Source organism: Cupressus sempervirens, chromosome 1 (assembly GCF_028749045.1).
Source record: "Cupressus sempervirens isolate cs-2001-9-10 chromosome 1, ASM2874904v1, whole genome shotgun sequence".
Lineage (NCBI taxonomy): Eukaryota > Viridiplantae > Streptophyta > Pinopsida > Cupressales > Cupressaceae > Cupressus > Cupressus sempervirens.
This window is the reverse complement of record NC_143118.1, coordinates 218,624,286-218,648,692: the sequence shown is the minus strand read 5'-3', so window position 1 is coordinate 218,648,692 and position 24,407 is coordinate 218,624,286. Positions and strand designations below refer to the sequence as shown.

Below are 24,407 nucleotides of genomic sequence, written 5' to 3'. Positions count from 1 at the left end.
TCAAGTTACTTGTATGAAGAAAATGTTGAAAGACATTGGAATTGAGTTTATAGAACCTATTATCATACATTGTGATAATACAAGTACAATGAGTATGTTAAAGATTCCAGTTTTGCATTCAAAGACAAAGCACAATTCAATTAAGTATCACCTTTTAAGAGAAAAGGTAGTAGAAAAAGAGGCAAGATTGAAGTATGTTGCTACAAAGGAGTAGATAAAATATATATTCACAAAACCGTTGGCTAAGGACACATTTGAGTATTTAAGAGGTATGCTTAAGGTTATGCCCCAACCTACTTCTAAGTAGATGATGCGGAGATTGCATTAGTCAAATTTGTAGTAGAGCACTATATCTTTTACCTAGACTAGATGCTTGATGCTTCTTCTATGGGGAGCATTTATGTTTGAGCTAAGTCATTAAGGACTCTTGGTATTGTAGTTTAACAATGTCTTTAGACATTTGAGATTGAACAGATTCTTTTGGAAATGATTGAACTTAGAGAATTTATGTAATGATACCTTTGTCATTGATGTCATGGGGAAAAGACATGTACACAAAAAAGATCCTTGAGGTAGAGAATAATAGATAAAGAACATTGATTGATGTAGATGCTTATGTATGGGGAGATTAACACCTTCCTTATGCATACTAGTTACTATATGGTTGTGATTTGAACATGAAGAACTCTTTACAACTTGTTTAAGTCAGAGATGTATATTTACATTCATGGGCAACATGAACAAGGGAGTAAAGATAGACAAGGAAGAATATATTTGGTATCTATGGAACTTAGATGTTTTTCATCTATGTTGCCAATAATTCCAAAGGGGGAGAATGTTAGCATGAATGTTGATGGTACTTCCATGGGGGAGTATGTTAGTATTACTGGAGACATGATTAAGTGGTTATGTGTTGCATTTAAGATAGAGTTTGTCATTGATGTCAACATATGAGTTATTTTGTGTAGATTACTAGAGTTGTAATGGAAGATTTGTTTGGTGCGGTCAACAGTCAATGACTTATGATTTGTGCTCATAGATACACATTTAGTGATGTGTAAGGATGTTATAGTTAATGACACAAAAAAATAGGAAGACATGACATAGTTGTACCATATTTAATGAAGGTAGCTTTTAGAGACAATTTTTCGAAAGCATTTGCCGGTAAATTAGTTTTATCTTTTGATAGAGATAGAATCTAGTTAAGCGAGCTTAGAGAAAGGTCAGAGACTTGTTGAAGATTGTATGGTTGAGATAGAAAAATCAAAGATGCAGTTTGATTTGACTTATTGAAGATTGTTTAGAGTATTATTTTTTGTGAGACAACTATTGTTGATATCATTAAGGAAAGAGTTTAATTGCGATACATAACATGTATTGTAATATCTTAAAGGTGTCCCAAATAATTATTGTAAATTGGGAAAGCCTTTGGGCCAACTTAATACTTGTTATTAGGACTTGGTATAAAGGAGAGCTAATTTCCTTGTGGTAAAGTGTTAATTAAGAGAACGATGTGGTTTTGATTAATGAGATTGTTGAGCGAACTTGAATGCAAATATATTTTGATTAGAGAAGAGGTTGATAAGGATTAATGTATTGTGAGATTCAAAGGAATTCTATTGGCAAAGGAGTTATTGTTTAGTCAATTCAAACATCTTGGATATGCTTATCCAAAAGATTGTCTAGTGAAGACTGTTTTGAGGCTATTTGGATAGTGAGTTCAATTCAACTCCTAACAGGGTTGGAATCTCCTAATAGGGATTCAATGTCTCCTAAGAGGGACTCTATGCACTGATTGTATTTCATTGATTCCTAAAAGAGTCTATCCTTTCACAAGGAACTTTTATATTAGTACATCATCTTGTGGGCATCATTCGCACTGGGGCTTTCCCTCTAATCAAGGGTTTCCCTAGTTAACATATTTGGAGTTATTGTGCATGGTTATCTTTCTATGGTTGTTGCAACTATTGTTTACATATTTTAGAATTAATAAAGACAGTGAGATTTGTTTTAAATGCATAATTGATTCACACCACCTCTTAGAACTATCTTGTCGGACTTTACTTTCTTACAAAGTTATCTATTTATTTGATGATTATCCTCAATTGTCCAACCTAGCATATAGATATATTATGGCTCTAGCGTTGGAATACACAATTCCCCAGTTGTACAATTTGTGTTAGGGGAATCCTTAATCTATTTATCATTAATTTAGCATCTCTAAGAACCCTTCCTTGGTGTTGCAAAGCTAGAAGTGAAGGTCTTACCCACCTTATTAGTTGGTGCCTAGCTATCCAAAATAAAGATAAGTTTTTATGTTATTCTTAGGTATGCTACCTTTGTCACTTGAGAGGTTACCAAGCCTTACTTATTTCGGGATCAAAGCTCATATGAAAAACACATGTTTATGGGTGCTACATAATTTAAGATGCACGATCATTTTAGGATTCCCACCCACATCAAAACATGGATAAAATAATAATGGCAAAATTTGTATAGCAATGATGTTTCATATTTTGTTTTGAGCATTCATAGAATCAGTTAATATGTTTACATATTTAAAAAGATGTAATAATCTTGGGAAAATCAATCTCCTTCTCCTATGTTATCTTTCATCCTCTCGTGTACATTCATATGCACTAATCCCTTGGCCTTTGCATGTATGTACAGTTTAATATCTTGTGTATTAACATAATTCATGTATCACTTGCATGTATCCACATGTGTATCACTATACATTTATTGCCTATCAAAAATTTGATCCCTTTTCTATTTCATTATTTCCATAGGCATAAGGTCAACTTTTGATTATATATTTAACCCCCGATATTTCAAAAATTAATTGTAATATTTTCCCAAATCTTACCAATTTTTTCACAAAGGGCCAACTAAGCACAAGTTTGAGTGATCTACTCTTGTCTTGTATTTAAGTGCACTGAAGTGCATTCATATCACATCTCTTTTCATCGCAAGTATTATTAAGTGCATTTAAGGAAACATTATAGATTGTCACTCTAAACAAATTTTGATGCACACATTGATCATATGAGCATTTACACATTGTAGAGAACAGTATTTTTATTGAATTACAAAGAATAGATACCTATACCACTATATCACTTTTGCAAATGCCAAGTATTTTCACAAGCATACATATCCTTGATTTATAGACTTAAAACACCACAATATAGAGAAAATCCTTCAATACTTAGGGAAATAACAAACTACAATATTTTGTTCTTAATCTCCTATAGTTGTTTTCTATACTTATAGTAATTATTTCAAAATACACATACAATTTTTAATGTTTATGAATAGATATACATATCAAATTAAGTTTAATAAACTCCTATGAGTGTCTGACTTCTTTTGTGAATGTAATTAACTCTTCTTTGTATCTTTCTTTCAATTTATTTTATTTTTCTTTCTTATTTTGCTACAACCCATGAATACTCATATCCTTAATCACTTTTCCTAAATATTTATTTTTAACCAAAATTATTTAGAAAGTCTCAATTTTCCTATCTGTTTGTTATTATGAGATGGAATGGTGTATTTACATCTCTAATTTCTCAAACTACAATCCACACTCCCTCGAATAATCTAGTAATCATTAAAAAAAACTCCATGCATTAACTTATAAATGCTGAAAATTTTGATATTTTTCAAACACAATAAAAAAATGCCAATTTAGATTCCAAAGAGAACCATCATCTATATAAATATACCTATAACACAAAAAATTAAGTCATACATCAGCTAGCCAAAGGTGGATCATCTAGTTTGCTTCCCTAGTCACCACCTTTTTAAGGCTTATGATGTAAAACGTCAATTCATATCCACACTAAACAACACCATTTTAAAAGATTTCTTATCCATGTGACTAAGAGGCCAATGTCACAAGGATAAATTTGTCTTGTTAGTGAGAAGGGCGTCACAACAAAACATTATACATTGATGGTCATCAAAAGAATAGGATAACCTTTAATTAGATCTTGGTGTTACATCCACATTGACCATCATCATAACCACCAAAATGAGAACCATGGAAGAGATAATATGAAGTCACATAACGCATGTCACATAAGATGTACACCCAATCAAAGCTTGAAAGTGTTTAGTGCTCCCTTTTGATATTTGTTTTCTTGTAGTTGGATCTTTAATATGACATCAAAAGAAATAGATGTTATGTTAACCAAATATAAATAAGAATCTTCATTTTTCAACTGTTATTCCCAACACATGTTTTAGTTCATTGGGTCTAAATTATATCTATAATTGCAAAATTTTATAACACCTTATCATTAATTTGATCTTGAAATTCTGGGTTTAGTAGCTTGTGCCCAGTTCTACATGATTCAAATAAATGACATTCAATTTTAAGAGATTTAAATATATTTATAAAAGTATAAGTAAATCACTCTCACTCTTAAAATTGATGATATGATTCAATCACTTACTAACTCTAATTAGCTTAATAACCACAACCCTTGATAGTATCTTTATTCTTTATTGCACTTGTTCTCATTAGATAAAGCGAGATAGGGTCTGAACCCATACAACCAAAACACTTGTTATAACAAGAATAATTCTACCATTCATTATAAAGTTTATAAAGTCTAACTTAACAGTGAAATCCATGTGAATGGTAAAATTAAATCATATTTCTACTGTGACGGAAAATGATAGATTTAGACCACATAAGATGAAGTCATTGTTGGGAAACATGAAGGGCGATAAATTCATGTTGATGTGAAACACCTATGAAATTATATAATAGTTTTGAGCAAAAACCAAATACGTGCCACTAAAGCAACCACCAAAATCACTTGAAAAATAGCATGGCTTAAGAGATAATATTGTATGAATCGACATCTTCTTTTATTGCTTGAGATAATTGACACCCTTTATTGTTCTTGCTTATAATGTTGTCAAATATGTCTATATCATTAGTAGTAAGATTGGTTCATTTGAACCTCACAACAAATCAAATGCGACATTTGGTAGTACGCACAATTTCTAAATATGCATATACTTGGACTTTCTGTGATTGACTAATGAATAATACATAAATTCAGTGCTTTCTAAAGCAAAACAAATACATAAATTGCATTGCAGGATATCTGTATATATGCAATCCAACATATTAGACAGAACCAAAAAAAACTGTCAAAAATGTCCTAGTTAAATATCACCATAAGTCACACTAGAAATGATTGTCGTGAATATTTCTTAAAAATGTATTCAAAATTTTTTTCCTTCGTCCATAAAACATGAACCTGTGAATATAGTAGGATATCTTTATTCTTCAGATGCAAACCATGTACTTCTAGAGTTTAAATTAACCAAAAATAACCATGAACACTGGATACCCAGCATGCCTGGTAAAAGATGTTATTTGTGGATGTGTTCTCAGAATTACAAAATAATATTAGGTTTAGATTTCTGATATGGGTTCACTTTGAGGATACCAATACCTATTGTAGAACCATTGGGAATCTCCCACCACAGCATCTCCATCCTGATTACGATGCCAGTAGTAATAAGCATGAGTTCGATTTTTAATGTCAAAGATTGCATGGCCAAAACTTGCCTCCCTGAATGCTGAGTATTCAGGTTGAGGATCTGTATACCTGCAGTCGATTCCCATGCAAACCGTGTGTGATTTTTATATAAATCAAAGATCTTGGCAGACAAAACAAGAATTTTAAAACCTAATAGCAGTATGGATAAAATTTGTTTTCTTATAATGAGCAAAACTTGACCTATGATATGAGCCATTTTTCCAACTTACACTGATGCAAGTCCTTCTATATTTCCTCCATCGCCTATTGTAATGTACACTGGAGAAGATGAATTAAATGTAGGTGTACACTCCCCATTTGTTATGTTATAAGCCACATTTGATATCCGCTTCTGCAAAGGCACAAACCAGAGATATAACTTTAAGTTGGGGAAAAGGAATTTCTAAACTGTTTCATGACTGCAAGAATAAGGGCTCAAGTGAAAAACAGATTACCGCTTCTTGGGTAGTACATTTCTGGAGATTGTCAGTTCAAGGCTTTAATAGTTGTGAATTAACATAAAAAACCCTACAAAGTGCTCTATGCTAAATTTGTCTTTATGAATTGGCATAAAGCAAGTCCCTTTTTCTTTAATGGTAGCTGTTGTTGCTGCTTCTGAATTGACATGAAGAAACTAAAAGTAGCTTCCAGTACTCACCAATATTTACAATAAGTGAGCAAATATTGGCTCACATTAGAGAGATGTAGAACATTACAAGGAGCAAAATGGAAGTTCTAATAATGGATGAGTTATATGCTATTCAGATTAAGATCATTCAGACAACTCATAACAATGGAAACTCGAAACTTACTGATCTCTCGTAGGCATGAACATGACCTGCAAAAACAACGTCAACTTTGTATTCTGTAAACCACAATTCAAATTGCACTCGCATAGTCTCCCCTTCCATGTAGTGGTAAGTATTGCTATTGTACCATGGGCTGTGCATTAGAACAATCAACCATGGAGTTTCTGATCTGTTGACCTTTGGAAGCTCGTCCTTAAGCCACTGATACTGAGGGGTATATTTTCCTGTACATTAAACAATTTTGCAAATCTCAAGTCTTATTAAATAGATATTTACATCTATTTTCCAAAACAGTATAATTTACTTTGGTATTTGAAGTTAACTTGCATTTACAATCAAATTCAATGCACATCATCAAACATAATGTTGGTGAAGCTCTTAGAAAATGTAAAACATAAGCACCAAAGATATAGGAGATGGTAATGTCAAAAAACATGATTTCCTTCTCACTATTGTCCTGCATTTTGTCACCACAAAATGTTGGTAACAACACGAAACGTTTTCAAGCTAGTTTCGTGTATCTCTAAGTTTGAATTTGATATTCAATTGTTTAATGTTGATCGATCAATCAACTTAAATTTGTATATCAAATTGTTTTACTGAAAGCTTTCGTCAAATCTTTTTCGTTTTGCTTTCGGTTGAGCTTTTACTTGATTTTTGAGGCCCTTCATCATCCTTTTCTTTATTTTTAAGTTTGTGTTTGTTGGTTTTCAGTCCTTTGGTTTTGCTCATGTCATGGCTTTTGGTTTTCCTTTCGATTTGATCAAATCTAGAGCTTAATCGGAGTTGTCAGTCAAGAGATATGGTCATTTTAGTGTCTCAAAAGTGGACCTTTTTAATACAACACAAATTAAAAATATCATATTATATTTCTAATTTGACATTCACTTTTTGAAAAATATAATTTAAATTCACTTTATGTTATATTTTTAAGTTACTTTATTTTTTAATTTTTCACTTAAAGTAACTATAGTGCACTTTATGTTATAATTTTAAGTTGAGTTACTTTTTGATTTTTCGAATAAAATCACTATATAAACTATATAGTTTCAGTTTAATTTTTTATTTTTAAATCTCATTTAAATGTTACTTTTTAAATGATATTTATGTGTTATATTTTTAATATGATATATAAATATTGTTTATGTCCCATTAAAGTAACATTTTAATGAAATTAAATTGATATATGTTTGTTAAATGACTTTAAGTTATCAAAAGTAGACCTTTTATATGCAATTACATATAAAATCCATCAAAAGTGGACATTTTACATGTCAATGTATATAAAGTTCAATTTGAAATCAAAAGTGGACCTTTTTGATGTCATTACATCAAAAAGTAGATTTTTGTGTCATTGCATCAAAAAAGTGAGATACAACTTAAAATATGCATTGCACCCCAAAAAGTCCGATTTTGCCCATATGCATATTTTAAAATCTATTATGCACTCCAAAAAGTCTGATTTTGTCTGTTGAAAGTTTTAAAAATATGCAAGTCACTCCAAAAGGTCCATTTTAAACCAAAATCATATTTAAAAACATGCATATCACCCCAAAAGATCTATTTTGGAAGAACACATGCATTTGCTCTTCAAGAACCCGATTTTGCTCATTGTGACAGACTTGGTGGATTTACATAAAATCTTTCCTATTAGGGTCGTTTTTGCTTGGCAATGGATTTTCTAACATTAAAAATGGTTATCTTGCTAAAAAAACATTTTTTCAAACTCCTTCCAAGGGCATGTTTTTGAAATTTTTTTTAAAAAACATCATTTTTGGCTCAAGTTTTGGCCCAAAGAGGAATCGATTAGGCTTTTCAAGAATTTTGCATTACATTGTGACTCATGCTTTGGTGTTTAAAAGCTAAAATGTTTTTGTTCCTTGCCTTTTATGAATCACGTTTTTGCTTAAAATGCTCAGAAAATTGAGGCTTTTATCCACTTTTATGCATTTTGAAGTCACTTTTTTGCATTTGGATCCATGTATTGGCATTTGAGGAAGTCGTTTTTGCATTCACAAGTCAAAAATTACTCAAAAACATGTATTTTTTGCCATGTTTTTGCAAAAACGGCCCACATTTTTACATAAAAAAGTCATGTTTTTTTGTTCAAAAAACTCAAAAAATGACTTCATCTTTTCACCAAAGGTGACTATAAAACTTCTGTATTCGCTTTTGGGTTTGATTGTGTATGTTTTTTTTACATCAACCTTTCGGATCATACTCTATGATCCATCATCAGGATGATAAAGAGAGCTAAGAAACTTAAAAACTTGTTACAATTAATTGACTATAAAACTTTCTTTTCCCTCTTCCATTTTCTATTTTCATCTCTCCATATGTATTTGTGCCTCAATGAGCAAATACATGTTTCAGCATTTTTCCATGCTTTCCATCTCATCCATCATTCGCACTTGCATGTGAAGTGCATCCACCATCTGCATTCGCGTCTCATCTCACCTTTCCATTCCTCATTACATGTTGCATATACATGTAATCCATTTTTCATGTAATAACGTCTTGAAAACCCTAAGTCACATTTGAAAATCAACAATCTTCATTTGCACACATTCCCATGTGTTCCACTTTCATGGATTGTGGAAATCTGTTACAATTAATTGACTATAAAACTTGCTTTCCCTCTTCCATTTTCTATTTTCATCTCTCCATATGTATTTGTGCCTCAATGAGCAAATACATGTTTCCACATTTTTCCATGCTTTCCATCTCATCCATCATTCGCACTTGCATGTGAAGTGCATCCACCATCTGCATTCGCATCTCATCTCACCTTTCCATTCCTCATTACATGTTGCATATACATGTAATCCATTTTTCATGTAATAACGTCTTGAAAACCCTAAGTCACATTTGAAAATCAACAATCTTCATTTGCACACATTCCCATGTGTTCCACTTTCATGTTTCAAAGCATTTCCATCCTTCCAAGCACTTTGCTTAAAAAAAAGAGAGTTAAAGGTGCTGATGGAAAATTATTCCAAGTTTAAATCCAGACATTGTCAATAAGGTTTTCAAAGTGTCCAAGATTCCATAACGTGTTGATCTACAAAAGGAGAATTCACGACAACTTGAGAGCGAGAAAAGCTGCATTACATCAAGTTTTCAAATGACAATGGACGATTCATCAAAGCTAGAGGTTATCAAAAGACGCAACATCATGGTTATCAAGATGAATGCAGTGGCACAAAATATAGGAACTCCCAATTCTCTGATCATCCGAGATAGCATCGCCAAGTACAAGGCCTTTTAGGACAATCCCTATGATTGTTTCAATTCTCTTTCGTCTTTCTTCTTCTTCTTCTTTCATGTTTGTATTTGGATGTATTACATGAAGATGTGTAATTACATGTTATGCGAGTTACATGTGTATGTAAAACATGTAGTACTACTTGCATGTAACCCTATAATTTTTCTTTTAGTTAGACTAAGTCAAAGTTGTTGAGTTGCTCCCACTTTTTCCTCCATCTTTTTTCCAACTCCTATGCTTATATAAAGGAGTGCCCCCTCATTGTAAAAATCATTTTTGCTGTATGCAAGAAAGCTCTGCCACATTTGTGAAAGCATAACTTTGATTGTGTAGTACAAATTTGGGAGAAAAGTGAATAAAAAAAAATTGGATTTGAAGCTTTGATTAGAAGCAATTGTGATAGAGTAAATTAGAAGCTTTGACTGTAATTTGTGCCTATTGTCTTGATTCATGTTATTATTGCGTGTTCAATAAAAGAACATAGTGATTTAAGAAGCAATTGGAGCCAAAGCTTTGACTGGGAGCAGTTGTGGAAATATACTAGAAGCTTTGTCTGTAGCTTATACTTCTTTCTTAATTCGTAAAACAGATAAGTTATTCTTACTTTTAGGAGTCTTTGTGCCCTAATTGTAAAGTTTTTTCATATAGAAGTACAATTGGACTTATAGCCAAACCGGTATATTTTTAGGTAGCCTTTGAGTTAGTGAAAGTTTATCAGTATTACTATTTCCAGCTCTTGATAGAAGTGTAGTTAGAAATTCACCCTACCCATTACTCACTCCACGAGTAAGTGCATTCTTTCTTGAAAAATAAGAAGAATGGATATTGGTAACACCTTTTTAACAAAACGCTACACATCTTGCTTACTTTGAGTTGATCCAAGGAACGGTGAAAAGGGGGAGCCTTCCCTGTAAGGTAGGAGAGACTTTGTCTCCCACATTGTGGCCGGTCATTCTATTTTGTGACTGGATTTTATCCAAAACTGTCGGTTGCAAAATATCCACCCAACACTCACCATAAGCTTTACAATTGATTAAAGTTTACTAGGTATGTTGACATTGTTTATAACTATAACATAACCTACAAAGGCACATTTTACAAAGGAAGATATAGCTGCAAATTTGGTTACTAGGATTAAATTTGGTCTACTTACACAAGGGAAAACTTGTAAGTTCTAAGTTGTAACAATTCTTTTGTGGAAGCATCTAAATAAGTTATTATATAACAAAGAGTCTATGAGAGAAAAACAATTACCTTGACACTATAATGGATTTATAGTAGCATGAATTCCAACCATTTGCTTATGACAAAGAAGAATTGAGGTATTTGAACTTTTCAATATCCAAGAGCCTAGTATTCTATTATCACAATTTTGCATTCAACAAATTGGCATAGAAAAGTATATTAACATCACATAAGGTTATACCTTTGTTGGGAAGGGTGTCTCAACCTTTCAACTGAATGTTCATATTTAATTATTATTTTATCCTCTAATGAGAAGAAGGCATCCTACTTTGAGTTGGTTCTCTTTGCCACGAGTCAAATTATTATTTTAAATGGTCAAGAAGTTGCAAGATCATCTAATATCATTGTGACATATATCTTTTAACATTGTGAGCTGGGCAATACTTATGATAGATCCTATGATGTATATGGACATAATTATAAAGGTCAAATTTATGACAAATGTCATAGAGCATATTTGACTGGATGATGGATCCGAATTGGGGCATCTTAGTTGGCTGGTCAAATAAAGACGTTATAAAATACGATATTGTAAGAGAATAATCTTTAAAAAGCCTAAAAAACCAAGACCAGAGGGAATATGTGCCAAGGATTTGGCTGCCCTGCTTTTTGTAGGTTTTGTCATGTTTTCTGAAACATTTGGTGGTTTTATATTTGTGTTTTATCTATTTATCAGATGCTTGGATTAAAGTATGCATAGTGAGTTTTGCAAATACCATTATGTTGCCAAAATTACTCTAGGTCTACTTCTTGGTTATACTCCTATAAGGGCATGTTTTGAGATATTGAATTGTTAACTTTTGTTGCTGATAATGCAATTGATTTGTGCTTTCGACGCAAAAGTTTTCTCCCAAAGGGTTTACTCCACATAAATCATTGCATTATAGGATATTGTCTATATGTTATTTTTCATTATAGCTACAAATATTTAATTGTTTTTGTACATACGTGCTATAATAGATTAATATAAAAAATGTATTCCACACCTCTACTTCAGTATTTTCTTGAAGTGATTCTAATTTTAAAAGACTTCCGTATCTGTGAATTAATTTGAATTAGTTCAAATTACAAACCACCCAAAACAAAACAAAAAGTCAATATGATATCTGGCAGCAACATGTAAAAATATCTTGTTGCCTTTGGAACATTTTGACTGCTGTTAGGAATAAATTATAGTCAACATACACCACTTATACAAGAACATTCTCTGCAGTTTCCATTTTTTAAAAGATCCCAAATTTGCACGAGTTACTTTATTTTATGTATTATACATATAATGATACATTTGACAAATTATTCAGTAGGTTACTTTTGAATAGAACAAGCAAATCAATATCTGGCACCATTCATATACTATCCTTTCAAGAATCCAATATATTGGAAGTGCCGTTAATGTTCAATATTTATCTTATACAATAATGCATGTCCATACATTTTATGTAAAGGAAGTGGGTTGCGAAAAAGAAATTTGTGTAGATGTCTACTGTTTGTTAGCAAAGTACACAGCTTTGAATCTACAAATCATAAGTCAGAAATAAAAGGAAACAAAATTGAAACTATCTCAAAAGAATTGAAGAAGACCCACCATATGCTGAGTATGAGGAGAGGATGATGATGTAAGTTGATGCACGCTTAATTGAGTACCAAAATGGAGCGGCACTTTCTGAATAGCGATATGGGACGTGGTATCTATGCCTGAATGGTTGGAAAGGATGTAATTCTCCCTGATATACAAGTCCCCAAAATAGATTAGACAAAAAGAAAACAATTGTAAAGCGAACATGATAGCACTACAGTACTTACACTTTTGTGAACTAATTTCCATTAGCACCCATGCCAATAATTTAGATCATTAGACAGGGCCATAAAATTTGGGATTAAAATTATGAACTTTATCTTGGCATGTTTCTTAATTTAGGCTTAAAATGTAAAACAGGTTGAAACGATATATATATAAGCATGATGAAATATATATAAGCATGATGAAAATGGCTGATATTAGTAATGCACAATATGCAGTCAAAAATTCAAAAACTAACTGTTCCCATCATCAAATGCATAATAATTTAAAGTTTGTTTTCCACCTGTTGTGGAATTTCAATTCTTAAGTTTATATATGTAAAATCCCAATCCTTGATAAGAAATATAAGCTAATATAATCAACGAGTAACCTTATAAAAGTTGGTGCTTACCTCATGAACTACATTAAAATCTTTGAGAAAAGAATCTTCCCATGACTTTAAAGGTCGGTGACTTATTTTCCTGTCAGATTATTTGATTCATAAAATTCATGAATTATTCGAAAGAGCTTTCTAAAGGTTTTCCAAAAGGTGACCACAAGAACAGTTCTTTGTTTTGAGGAAGTGGTAGCCATCAAAGTTGACCTTTGAAATAGCAAATCTGTTACATTTTCAAGGTGTGGCTCTGGAAAAATCTTTAAATCTTGCAATTTGGATAAGAAAATTGGTGCTTCTATTGATCTGCTTTCTTACATTTTTTCTTTCCATAGATTTAAGTGTGGGGGTGAAATAATGTGAATGCAATTTTTCTTGAAGCCACACTTTTCAGCATGATACATAAGATTATAAGAAAGGATGCTGTCAATGCTAGACATGGGTGTTTCTAATTTCATCAATATACACCTTGTCAACTAATTTTTTTGTGTGACATTGATCAATTGGTTTTGCTCTCTGAGTAAAAGTATAAAGGGACCTTCTAAGCCCCTCATCACTCATTCAATCCTTTCTGCCCATGTTTTTTCTTCAAACTCCCATCAAAATTGATTTTAATCCATCCAAATGGAGGGATCCATATTGTTCTATTAAGATATTGAAATGCTGGAATTTGGAACAAAATAGAACTTTACTCTTTTTTAGCCAGCCAATTATCTTGGATATTAGGAGAGAAAAATATATATTCACAACAATAAGAGAGGATATAGCCAATGCTTTAAATATGAGCATGGACCACACAGATCAAGTCTTTAGAAGTGGTGAAGATGTTTCCAATGCTTATTCCATTGTTTTCCTTCCATAGGACCTAGAAGCTTTAACCATGTGATTATTGATGGCAGAGTTATGATATTGGCATTTGCATACTCTTCGATGACCACCTCTTGATTTGTTTTCTATGAGATTGCCACAAGTCTAGTGTGAAATTTCCCAGCCAAAGCTATGAAAATATGAGTAGCAATGGAAAAGATAGTCAAGATATGGATTTTTTAATCACTTTAAAAATAATTAGGGCTGATGACCCTTTTTACACAACTATTCCATGGTAAGTATTTCTCCATGTCAAACAAGCCAAATAAATGCTTGACTTTGGTCCATCTTGGGCAATTGCATATCAAATTCCACTGATCATTACAGCATCGCTTCTCTAGTTAAAAAGTAAATGTTCAAAGCCTACAATATCTTAAGTGAAGTTCCATCTGGTTAGATATTTAAGCATTGGTAAGATGGACCATAAAAAAGCTTCATTTTTTATTGGAAACTATGTCCATTGGCAATCTCTATCAATGAAATCAAACATGTGGGTCTTCTAGTGGTCGCGTTCCATATTTAAATATTGCACAGTAACATACAATTGGCAATATCTTTGAGTAGTTAAAGTTAGTTTCCAATGTCCATAGAGCTAGGCATGCCCATTGTAATTGTCCAGGAAGAATCTTATTGTTTGGGACTTTGGCTATTAGCTATTTGCAAAGTGAGCCCTAGTTGCAAATTAACAACTTCTCACTTAATGTGTTTACCATTCTTAAAGGGGAATTCTGTTTAATGTTCATTGGAAAACATTTCAGAAATCTGAATTTGTGTTTAATAATTTAGGCCAAGAGACATTGGGGGAGTAAAACAAAACTCCAAGCAAGCTGCATTGGAAAGGCTAAGTTGAATTCTTCCAATGCCCATAGAGCTAGGCACGCTCATTGTAATTGTCTGGCCAGAATCTTATTGTTTGGAACTTTGGCCATTCCCTATTTGCGAAGTGAACCTTAGTTGCAAATGAATAACTTCTCACTTAATGTGTTTACCATTATAAAGGGGTAATCTGTTTAATGTTTACTGGGAAATGTTTCCAAAATCTGAATTTGTGTTTAAAAATTGAGGCCAAGAGACATTGGGGGAGTAAAACCATGGTATCAAAAACGCTGCAATTCATCCGGTTTAGGCAATTCTGCTTGGCCTAGCCGATTTTTGCTGACCCATTGAATTGGATAGGCGATTTTTGGTCTTGAATCGCCAATTTGGGCAATTTCTCCAAAAACCGCCAAAAATTGCCTGAAATCATTAGAAAAATCGGCCTCGAAAATCAGCAATTTGGTAAAAAATCACCATTTTTTTAATGCATGTGATGGATTTATTGTTTATGTATGTTAGGCTTTAGCTTCTATTTGATGATGTTATAGTGTGATAAAGTTATATTCAATAAAAGGGTGCATGAAATTAATTTTATCTTATTAAAATCTCTCAATTTCAAGGTTTTTTTCACTTTGCCGATTCGTAGGTGATTCATGGCCAATTTAGGAGTCGAGTCAGCCTTGCTGATTCCAATCCAATTTCAAGTTTTGGTTCTTTGAGTAAAACAAATTCCAAGCAAGCTACATTGGAAAGGCTAATTGTCAAATTGGAAGCTCTGAATATTTCTTTAAGAAGATTCAGAATTTAGCAAGCATTTTTCCAGCATCTCTTTAGTGCATTTTCATCATGAAGGCCCTAGCTAATGTGAGTTCTCTCTTCAATGATGATGTTGAGTCATGGCCTTTGTTAGGAAGCATTCTACTGGATGATAAGTGGCATTGGCCTCTTAATCATTGGTTTGTTAGATTTTGATGTGACCCTTTGTTCTCTCCTTGGTGTATGTTGGTACTATGGAATTTGTATTGATGAGATTTATTTGTTTCAGTCCCTACTATGTTCTCACACATTTCATTCCACTATTTCTAATGGCATGCTACGTTTTGAGTTATTTTGCTTGGTTGATGCTTTAGTATGCTTCCTAGCGTCTACAATTTGGTTATGTTTAAGGACATTTAGTTATTCCCCACTACTATGTTTATGGCTCCTAAGTGCTTCTCTTTGGTAACAAGAGACTTGTTCATGTATTTAAGAAAAACTTCACATCATAGGCTTTGCCCTATTGTTTGACCCTCTTCACATTATGATGAAAGTTATCTTGAGTTAAAAAGAACATTGAAGATAATGGAAGGCTCAACTTTAGGGCTTCTATCCTAGATGACTTCAAGGAAAAGCTTCCATTTTTCTATGGTTTAAAATTTGGTTCTTTTCCCCAGTGATATATATTTTCAAATGGCACCTAGTTTTGGTTTTCTTGAGGCCAAACACATTCTTGGTCACAATAATGTGTAAGAATAGTTAGGGGCTTCAATTGGTGTATATACATTTGAAGAACATCTACCTCCTTGCAAGATTTGGATTTCAAGGTTTTTTAAAATGATGTACGAACACTAAAAAAAGATTTTTAAAGTTTAGTCTCATTCTATATTAATCTTAAAATGGTGATTAAGATTCTTCTAGGGTCTCATTAGAGAAACATTATCTTACAATGACTCACCTGATACATTCAATCTCCTGCCTATGTAGCCATGGCACCCCTCATCCAAGTGGTTTCTCATGCATCAACTTCCTTTTCCTAGACCTCCGCATTTTCTTTTGTATCGTGCGTACATCTTTAACCTACTTTCATACCCTTGTTCACGACTGTTGAAGTTTGGATTTTCATAACCATTGTCACTTGCAATGGTTTACGTCGCGTCACTCCTTGTTGGCATTCTTTTGTCTATGGAGGCTTATATGTTCTTCAGGTTGTATTCCGGCTGCAGTCTTTTGCTTCCGCCCTCCTACTCACTTTTTTTGGTTGCATTGTTCCATGTTTTCTTTGCATCACCTTTGTGAGTTCATTTCTTGCTTGCTCCCAGTAGTCTCTCTCCCCTTTCACGTGTTCTTCCTGCTACAACTTTTGATGTAGGGCTTGGGGCATTCCTTTTATGTCACTCTTATTGGACCTCTACAGTTTTGGCATAACTCTTTCTGCTATTTTGTCCGATTTGGGACTTTGGCTTGGTTCATGGCTATGAACGACTTGGGTGATGGTCACAGAGTTCATCTAATACCAACAAAGATTGTTTGGAACCTCCTCCTTTCTTGCAACTTACATACCACCATAAGTCAAATTTTGATGTTGTAGCTTTGCAAGAAATTTTGGATAGGGTGGAGCAACTGGAGGTTGACAACATAACACTTAAAATTCTCTGCAACTAATGTCCAACAACCTCAATCTCATCTATACTGAGAATATTGAGATGAAAATACGACTTTCCTTATTCGAGCAAGTCTTTGTTTTTAACTCTAACATCCTGGAGCACAAAAATAAGCAACCAGAATTAGTGTTTCTTCAATAGTCTCTTAAATGTGGAACTAAAATTTTTTTACAGTCATACACCTCCGTTTGCAACAACAGTAACATTGTTGGCCCTCTTGTCGGGCGTGAGGAATTGGTTCACGCTAAAATTTCCAAGAAGCATACTCGAAGGGCTCACGAGATGAATTTGAAGGTTTGGGCCTGCCTTCTCCCTTGTTGGATCCACTTACAGCAAGGTATTCCTTCCTTAGTGATCAACTAGATATCTCGGATATCACTTTGGATAAAGCGTGGCTTGGCTTTGACAACAACCCTTTTCTTCGCTTCTTGTCTTCAGAAAATCACCTTTGGGCCCTCAAAGATAGGATGAAATCATTTCCTCTCCCCATGAAGATATATCTGGATGAGGACCTAACTAGACCTCAGGTGGATGAACAAAAACATTCTTGAGAACTTGTTGCAGTAGCAAGACGTAAGGGAAAGTGAGCTTTCATTAGGAACCTGAAGGCAATGACTAGAGATTCTTTCCCTATAGGTTGGGATACATGGGCAGACATGCTTCCAAATAGCAGTCACAAGCCCAATTGCGCATGAAGAAACATAGAGTTCGTTCCTTGTGTGTCAACTGCTGGAACAACAATGGCTCCTTTTGGTCCAAGTTAGGTTTTCTCCTTGATTCAATTAGTTTGAATGACATTCTCCTTGTCACAGAGACATATGAGGGCTCCTTGAGGCCACTCCTTGGGGTTACGAGTTTCCATTGGCTCTAAGCTTATAAAGATGAGGTTCAAAGTTTGGGTGGAGTTAGGGGGTCTAGAGGTGTGGCTTGTTTGGGCATTAGTTGACTTCGTTGCATGACCTTTGTAGTTCACTCTGACAGTTATGCTACATTTATGTGGGTCTAGGTGAGCCAGGTGGCTATACATCTCAAGGATATCTTCACTGTCATTGTCTACTTCCCACCAATGTCATCTCCCTATGTATTCATAGTGGGATTGAGGGATCCCTTTATTGACTTGCATTACAATATCAAAAGGTTCTCTGTGGTAGGGGTAATCATTATCATGGGTGACTTCAACGATAGACCAGGCACAAGAAGACCCCCCTCCACAACCGATATTTGGAATCAATGTGTACTAAGTCAAACCCAGTCCCACTTGATCTCCAAAGATCCTCTAATGATTTGATGGTCCCTCTTATGAGGTATGACCATTATTTGCCCCAACTTTGTGAGTCCTCTAACTTGGTGATTTTGTATGGCCTCCCTTTCCTTCCTAGTTCTATTTTGTTCACTTGTTTTCCTCATTATGGGGTGCAAACATGGTTGATTATGCTCTCTCTTGTTCCTCTCTAATTCCCTCCATTAGCTTCTTTTCCATCACCTACCTTCCTTTGGAGGACCATTCCCTCAGCCTCACCTTTTTTTTTCTCCATTGCTTCCCACTCAACGCTTTCCCTCAAGCTCTTCCACCTCCCTCCTCCCCTTCTCCACTCCCCCACCCATATCTCCTTTTGTTTTGACAATGGAAACCATGACCTCTTCACCTTGTGCCTCAGGCAGCTCCTCCCCATTTATCCAACCCCCCTCAGGAAAGTGCCTCCATTTTGTTTTAGAACTTTTCCATGTCCATTTTAAAGGTGGACCATCTCTCTATTCCCTACCGCACCTCCTCCACCTACTCACCTATTTGTAAGAACATTTTCCCCCATAACCAGTGGTTTGATGATGACTACAAATTCTTTCATTGCACCATGTGTGTTGCCTCCACCCTTAATCCTGCTTCCTACATACAACAAAGACACGCCTACCACCTCTTCCTCTACCTGAAAAGTGCATGTTCATATATCTTTGTAGCCAGTCCCTTTGAAACTAGCTACTTTAGTCCCTCAAGGCCTTTTAGCACACCCTTTACCCTTACAAATCCCCTCCACCATCATAGTATAACTGAATTCATTGGTTTCCCACACCTCCACCCTTTACGACATTTTGAGCTAGTCTTCCATTATTGTTACTCCTCCCTCTCAGTGCCACATTTTCACCATTAGAAATAGGAGCGAAGGAGTTTTGTGTTTGAACAACAGTAGGGTTGTAGATGAAAAAGGGTTCTAGGCAAAACTTTTTAAGTATGACATCAGGGCACTGGGTTCCTTCCACACAGTGTTGTTTAAAAGAGTGGTTTGCACAAGGTTTTCCTCCTCTTGGTCATGACAAATCGTCCATCCAACTCATAAGGCTAGGCCTACTCTAATCCGAACAATTATAGGACCACCATGATTGGGCACACTTTCTCCAAACTTTATGCTACTTCTCTATATGTTATTATTTCTTAGGAGTTGGATCAAAGGCATATTCAAGATGGGGGGCAGGTTGGTTACCATTCAGACTTCCAGACCACGGACCACATCACGACCCTTAGGGTGATTATCAAGGAAGCGCAACATTGCTCCTCGAAGCTTTATTGCTACTTTTTGGATTTCCACAAGGTGTTTAATTTGGTCCACAAGATGATGCTTTTTCAGAGGCTTTGGGACATTGGGATTTCTCGCACTCATTTGATAACCATCATGTGACTTTATGAGTTGGTGTTGTTTGATTAGGTCTGCAAGACAACACTTTTTCAGAGGCTTTGGGACATTGAAATTTTTCATAATCTTTTGACAACCGTCGTGTGACTTTACGAGTTGATGGTTGGGTGGATTAGGATCCCCCAAGGGTTGTCCAAGTTGATTGGAAGAACCATTGGGTTGAAGCAAGGGTGCCCTCTACCTCCCACATTGTTTGTACTATACATTGATGAGTTGGAAGGTTATCTTCAAGGCCACTTGCTTCAAGTAGATGGTTGCTCCTTACATCAAGTTTTAATTTATATTTCATTTTTTGCAGATGATGTGGTCATCCTAGCCTCGTCCCTTGACTCCAAAGACTTCTTACTGGGCTTGCATCCTTTTGGCACTTACGCCAGATAATGGTTAACCTAGGTAAGACCAAGGTGATGGTCTTCAACTGTCTCAAGACCTCTTATCAACACATATTCTTCCAAGGTGCAGAGATTGAGCTCTCGTCTTCCTACATGTATCTAGGGGTCAAGTTCTCTGGCCCTCATCAAACTGACACTTCAGCCTCATATCAACAAAGGGTATAGTTCCTTGGTCCTTGTTGATAGAAAGTGTTTCAAGCATCACTTTTAGGAGACAACATCCAAGTTGACTTTTATGGACACTTTGACTAGAATGACTGTGCTCTATGGTTTCGTGGTTTGGGGACCATCATTGTTAGAGTCAAAGTAGGCTTCACTTCAGCGGGTTCAGACCCTTTTTCTTCGACGCTTTATAAATTGTTTGCAGACTACTCCACATAGTATTGTATAGGCCAAGTTTGGGACACATCCTTTCAGGCTTGGCACCATCTTTGACTTAGTCTTCTTCATTGCCTATAGTGCTTCACAAACTTCTCAGAGGGACATAAAAAACACTCCTACTTGCATACTATTCAGATGGTATTGCATGCCTAAACCCTATCGGGAGGTCTCATTGGTTTTCTTAGGCTTCAACTCTTTTGGGGTCTATCGAGCTTAACATCAATCATCTTCCTCGTTTCGAGTACTCTTTGGATGCCCTCGCTCATCTATTGTCGCGTCACTTCAGCCAGTTCAGACCCTTTTTCTTCGACACTTTATATGTTGTTTGCAGACTACTCCACATAGTATTGTATAGGCCAAGTTTGGGACACGTCCTTTTAGGCTTGGCACCATCTTTGACTTAGTCTTCTTCATTGCCTATAGTACTTCACAGACTTCTTGGAGGGACATAAAAAATACTCCTACTTGAATACTACTCAGATGGTATTGCACACCTAAACCCTACCGGGAGGTCTTGTTGGTTTTCTTAGGCTTCAACTCTTTTGGGATCTATCGAGCTTGACATCAATCATCTTCCTCCTTTCGTGTACTCTTTGGATGCCCTCGCTCATCTATTGTCGCATCAGCAGGAGTTGAGTAGGCACATTAGGATGAATATTTATAAACATTACATCCTCACTACTTGGGTTAACCACCTGAGGGGTTGAGCCCACGAATGGATTTCTATACCAAGCACTATTTAGATATTCAAGACAAGATTATTAGTTGGCCCTCCTATTTATCCCATAGTTGGTCACATGTGCTCTATATCTCTCTTGGCTCATTTAGAGTGGGCTTGCATAGATTCCGCATTTAGTTTGACCATCATTTATCAAGGAAGAATGGATCTACCAACTTTGTGACATGGGGGTTGCAGAGATGGAGACTCACTTCATTTTCTACTTCCCCATCTACTATTTGTTCAGGGTGACTCAATCCTCTCCCCTCATTTTCTGGATACACAGAGAAAAGATGCCTTGCTCTCTATCTTCAAAAAGCCTTGAGGATCTAGAACCACTTCTTACAGTATCGCTTCCACATGAGATTGCATGCAAATTAGCTCATCACCTCATTCTTCATGGCAATTTCTTCAGCACAAGCTTCCAAGTAGCCTCAGGATCCCCCTTCAAGGTCCCTCTGGGTTGTTCATCCTCACAAATCCTTTGCACAGTTGCAGCCTTCCTCCTCCCCTTCTCATCCAAAGGTTTTCAGCAGTGACTTGGGGTCTCTTCCTGCCCTAAGGCCTCTCCTTTTATTCTAGATTTCTTCTTTCTTGCTTGGGGCAGCTAGTGGGGTGCTTCGGTTTCTTTATGGTCTCTTGTTTTTGTTGGTCTATTTTCTTTCCTTGGACACTATTTGGTGCTCCTGCTATTGGCTTTCCTTAGGCCAGGATTTTGTAGTCCCTTAGACACACTTGTTGGTCTTCTATAGGACATTAATAAATTGATCTCATCTCATTATGGTGGGATAACTACATTCACTCTCCCACATTAGTCAAAAATGGTCTTACTAATAGTAGGAATTGGTAGGAAATGATTCATTGGCTTTTTTCAATTCTCTTTGGGATTCTATAAATGATAGTACCTTGACTCCCAAGCAAGTGATCGTCGTTGCTTAGGGATATAATGTCACATTTTTCAATCCTCTCTCATTGTTGATGAGGGCATTGATATTTGGGGTGTCATTGTCTTTGATTTTCATTGGCTCCTTTTGTTCCTCAATTATAATTTCCCCTTTTTGGGATTATATGATTTATGGTTGGATTATCATATTATTGTCCCTCATAGGCTAATTCAGATGGTTAGAGGGTTCCCAGTTGGTAGAGCACACATATTTTTTCCCTTTGGGAGTACAAAAGCATTTAGGATTATTCTCCAATTTTTTTAGTTTGGTACACTTACTATTTATAGTAATTCATTTATCCAACATTTATATTTTTGAGAAGGCACCAAGATTGGGTTCAGTTGCAATGATGACTCATGCCACCATTGATTTGATCAGATAGTCAAGGACTTATTAATTGTAGTAAGCTGTGTCACAAGGTTTGTCAAGCTTTGTGTATGAAGTTTAAAAATTGCCGAACTTATATAAACTTAAAAAAGTTCGTTCAAGTTCATCTATAAATTTGTATGGCACAAAGTTTGTATGCTTTTGCGTTTAGGATTCACAAAAAATCCATTACTAGTTGCATCGATAAGTGTATGAGCCCATTTGAGCAAAAATTGTGACAAAAACAAGCAATATATGATTTAGTTTTAACCATAACACTTCTAAATAGGTTCTACGAAAGCCAATTTTCGGGCAGCCGGAAAATAATGAGGGTGAAAATGAAGTATTCAACAAAACAAATTGTCACACCTTGTACAAAAAAAATTTGTTGTGCTGTGAGCCTAGAAGGAAAACTCCGTCGCAAATCCGTCAAAACCTACCGACCAATATAAACTTTAACACAATTGATAGATTAACTTTGACTACATTTATATAACAATATTTTTAAATTTATTATTATTATGTTGATTTATTTTTAAATAATTAAATAAGTGACTTCTATTTATAGTCATTTACAATTAATTACTTTTATTTTGTTTTAATAATAAAATAAAACATTTGACAATTTAATTTAATAATTTAATATTAGCATTTTAAAATTATTTTGACAACTCAATTGATTTAAATTTATATATTGTTAAAAAAAATTATATGTATATAGAGAGAGAATTTAATGTCGAATTTATTTTCATTTTTTTTCCCTTGACAAACTTTATCCGAATTTCATTGTCATCGAACTCGAACTCAAACTCGAACCTTGTGACTTAGGTAGTAAGCTAGGGGTTAATAGAGATGGACCTTTACTATTTTTAGTAAGGCAGTTGGTTGTGCAATGGAAGTAGTGGTTGACTTACACGTTTAGACATGACAAATAGATGATGAGTAATCAATGAGATATTAAAACTATAATGGCATTAACAAAATTATTTATAATAATTACAATATAAAGTTATTATTTAACTCTATAAAATATTATTATGTAAGGGGACATTATATTTCAATGGAAATGTACACTATAATCAATGATATAACCTAAAGTTGGCCACAAATCCAAAAATGAAGTCATTAAAAGAGACTTATTAAAAAACTACTTGGATCAACCCTATTGAGGATATTATAATAGTCAAAGAGATGGGGCTAATTCGGGATTATTCATTTTGTCTATTTTCTTTTGTTGATGAAGTTCTTGGGAATTGAGCCAAAAGACCTAGGGTTTCTGTTATATTCAACATTGGTGGACATTGATTCTCCAGTGTGTGCGCAATTCTGAGACTGTGAAAGACCAGTTGAATTATTGCTTACCAATGCAAATATGAAGTCATTAAAAGAGACTTATTAAAAAACTACTTGGATCAAACCTATTGAGGATATTAAAATAGTCAAAGAGATGGGGCTGATTTGGGATTATTCATTTTGTCTATTTTCTTTTGTTGATGAAGTTCTTGGGAATTGAGTCAAAAGACTTAGAGTTTCTATTATATTCAACATTGGCGGACATTGATTCTTCAGTGTATGTGCAATTCTGAGACTCTGAAAGACCAGTTGAATTATTGCTTACCAATGGGCCTCATCCAGAGGTCCAGATTGTGCAAGTTGATTATAGTTTTTGAGAACTGAATAAGAATTCAAGGATACATCTTCATGCTTAGAAGCGATTTGTTGATTCATTTTGTCAATAACTAAAGCGACCGTACAAGTT

The 24,407-nt window shown here is 34.7% G+C and overlaps 1 protein-coding gene across 1 annotated transcript in view; it reads right to left on the bottom strand.

Moving 5' to 3' along the window:
• Positions 1-5,213: 5,213 nt before the first annotated feature.
• Positions 5,214-24,407, bottom strand: part of LOC149576930 (purple acid phosphatase 2-like) — a 57,246-nt gene continuing 38,052 nt past the window's right edge. The window contains exons 5-8 of the mRNA XM_089820850.1: positions 12,469-12,607; positions 6,377-6,597; positions 5,795-5,916; positions 5,214-5,633 (exon numbers count right to left, since the gene is read on the bottom strand). Coding sequence (XP_089676976.1) covers positions 5,438-5,633; positions 5,795-5,916; positions 6,377-6,597; positions 12,469-12,607 — 678 coding nt within the window. The 3' untranslated portion in view covers positions 5,214-5,437. The remainder of the gene's footprint in view (positions 5,634-5,794; positions 5,917-6,376; positions 6,598-12,468; positions 12,608-24,407) is intronic.